Source organism: Microtus ochrogaster, unplaced genomic scaffold, assembly GCF_000317375.1.
Source record: "Microtus ochrogaster isolate Prairie Vole_2 unplaced genomic scaffold, MicOch1.0 UNK35, whole genome shotgun sequence".
In the NCBI taxonomy this organism is placed as follows: domain Eukaryota; kingdom Metazoa; phylum Chordata; class Mammalia; order Rodentia; family Cricetidae; genus Microtus; species Microtus ochrogaster.
Window position 1 is genome coordinate 1,889,231 of NW_004949133.1, and position 2,285 is coordinate 1,891,515.

General features: G+C 38.0%; 1 protein-coding gene across 1 annotated transcript in view; it reads right to left on the minus strand.

Annotated features, from left to right (window-relative positions):
- Window positions 1-1,795: 1,795 nt before the first annotated feature.
- The window catches only part of Aim2 (absent in melanoma 2), a 43,103-nt gene continuing 42,613 nt past the window's right edge, over window positions 1,796-2,285 (minus strand). The window contains exon 6 of the mRNA XM_026789978.1: window positions 1,796-1,930. Within this exon, the coding sequence (XP_026645779.1) occupies window positions 1,826-1,930 (105 nt within the window). The 3' untranslated portion in view covers window positions 1,796-1,825. The remainder of the gene's footprint in view (window positions 1,931-2,285) is intronic.

Here is a 2,285-nt window from a genome sequence, read left to right on the forward strand (position 1 = left end):
TGTAGTTTAGGAAAATTATATAAATTTTAAGTTTCTGTGTCTATAAGTAAGATTGTCATAGAATTGTATTAGAATACAGACAGATTCCTTTATTCCTATTTCATGATTATTGCCAGTAAGGTGCTAACTAACTGTAGCAGGGGTCACATGGGCCAAAGAGTTTAGTTTGTATATACCTAGAAAGCCAAGCTTTGGCTCTTAAAACCTCTGGAGGGTCCAGCCTTCTGCAGGTCAGAGAGACAGAGAACTAGATGCAGAGTTGGCAAGAAAATACACAGGCTTCTTTTCTGAGGGATAAAAGTTTCTTCTACTTCTTTATTTTCAGAAGCCATTTTTACAATACCCACACCAAGTCAATTACAAAGAGAAGGATGTTTCCCATAACCAAAAGTTATTACACAGTTACTAAATAATCAGCATAAAAATATTTTTCTGGAATAGCTCAACTCCACTATATTTCTTAACCATATCTTTATGAATTTTCTGAAAAACTCACACTTAGTTACACATTTGTCTTTTAGACTTTTACATATTTTTATTATTGCCAGAAAAACAGGCTATTTCTTTCATTATTCCTATTTTAGAGGCTTGTACAATGACCTTAATGGACCATGCAACTCTTTGCTTTTTAGTTACATGAAGTTATTATTTAAAGCTTGTTTTAGCTGTGATGCACACTGAGCCCATGTACATATTTCCCAGCATCAAGATTAAAAACCCTTGAGCTAGTTTAATTTCTGGGACTCAGTTGTTTTCCTTAATCTTTAACCTAAACCACAGTCTCTGTGAGTCCTCAAGAGAAACTGCTATGTCCTAGCTGTGTGACACTTGTTCACTCTTATTTTCTATCCTCTGCTGCCCCCGGGGCCAACACTATATCCTACTTTTACCTTTATTAATTTTCCCACTAAACTAACCTCTATCTATACAATCTATATAGCTATATAATCCATTACTAGATCTGTTAGAAACTCTTAATCATCAAAATTCTATTTAAACTAAAATTAATTGTAGAAGGAGCAGCAGGCTGCATTCCTGCCACCCGGCTCCCAGCCACCTGGCTAGCTTATGCCCCAAAATAACAACATGGAAACTGTATTCTTTTTAACACTGCTTGGCCCTTTAGCTCTAGCCTCTTACTGGCTAATTCCCACATCTTGATTACCCATTTCTATTAATGTGTGTAGCACCACAAGGCTTACCGGAAAGATTCAGCATGTCTGACCTCCACAATTCATGACTTCACTAATCCAGAGTAGTTGGCCATGTTTCTAATACCAGGAATGATTTCTTTCTTGTTGAGTGGGTATTAAGTCCAATTAAAGAACTGTTGGTTACTACTAAGGCATTCATGACACTAATTCACCCTTAGGATTATTGTGCCATGTTGTTCATCTTTATGATTCTTAGGCATCATTACTGGGTGCTACTGATGGTTGCCTCCCTCTTTGGGAAGTCTGTATGGCACCTTCTGGTTTTGTGAAAGATAATCCTTGGGCAGAAGACTCTCAGGTCAGTTACAGCTCAGGGACCTCTGAACCCTGTGTCTGAAGTACATGGTATCTTCAGCAGTATGAACTTATCTTCACCTCTGGGGATCAACCAAGGGCAAGTGCAATAGCCCATAATGTTTTGGGAGTCTCCTAGACAATCAACTACTCAAAAGGGGGTTTCTCATGCCTGATATTGGATTTTTTTTTTACTAGATTTTTGTTTTGTTTTGCTCTACAGCTAACAGAGGAATTGTCAAGTATTTATCCTTTTTGAACTAATAGGATAGGATGAAGAGCTTGTAAACTTCTGTCCTCAGGCAGCTCAGTCTGGTTCAAGAAGTAGTATTAGAATCCTTCAAAGAAGTGTTGTTTAGATGAGTTGACTTCAATGTACATTTTTCTTTTTGCTCAGTTTTTGGCTTTGGGGTCTTAATAACCTGGGAGGAAAAGAAAGATGGAGACTGAGATGTTATTGATCACTTAACTCTCTTCTACTTCCAGCTACCGCATTCTCCTGAAATGTGCCTCCCTTCATATCACATCTCCTCCCCCTCCCCATGTCCCTCCCTTAATCCTTTCACTCTTGGATGACTTCCTTGAAGTCTATCTGCTCCAAATAAATACATGCCTATATAATAAGGACATATACAGAGATTTCTCAGGTCTCTATTGCAAACTTACACAGAGACAGCGCTTATATAAACACTGATAAGTAGTGGGGAAGAGAGTAAAGCTATGACAATCAGATAAGGAGAAGAGTGCTGTGATAACTTACTTAACTGCCCTGGACTA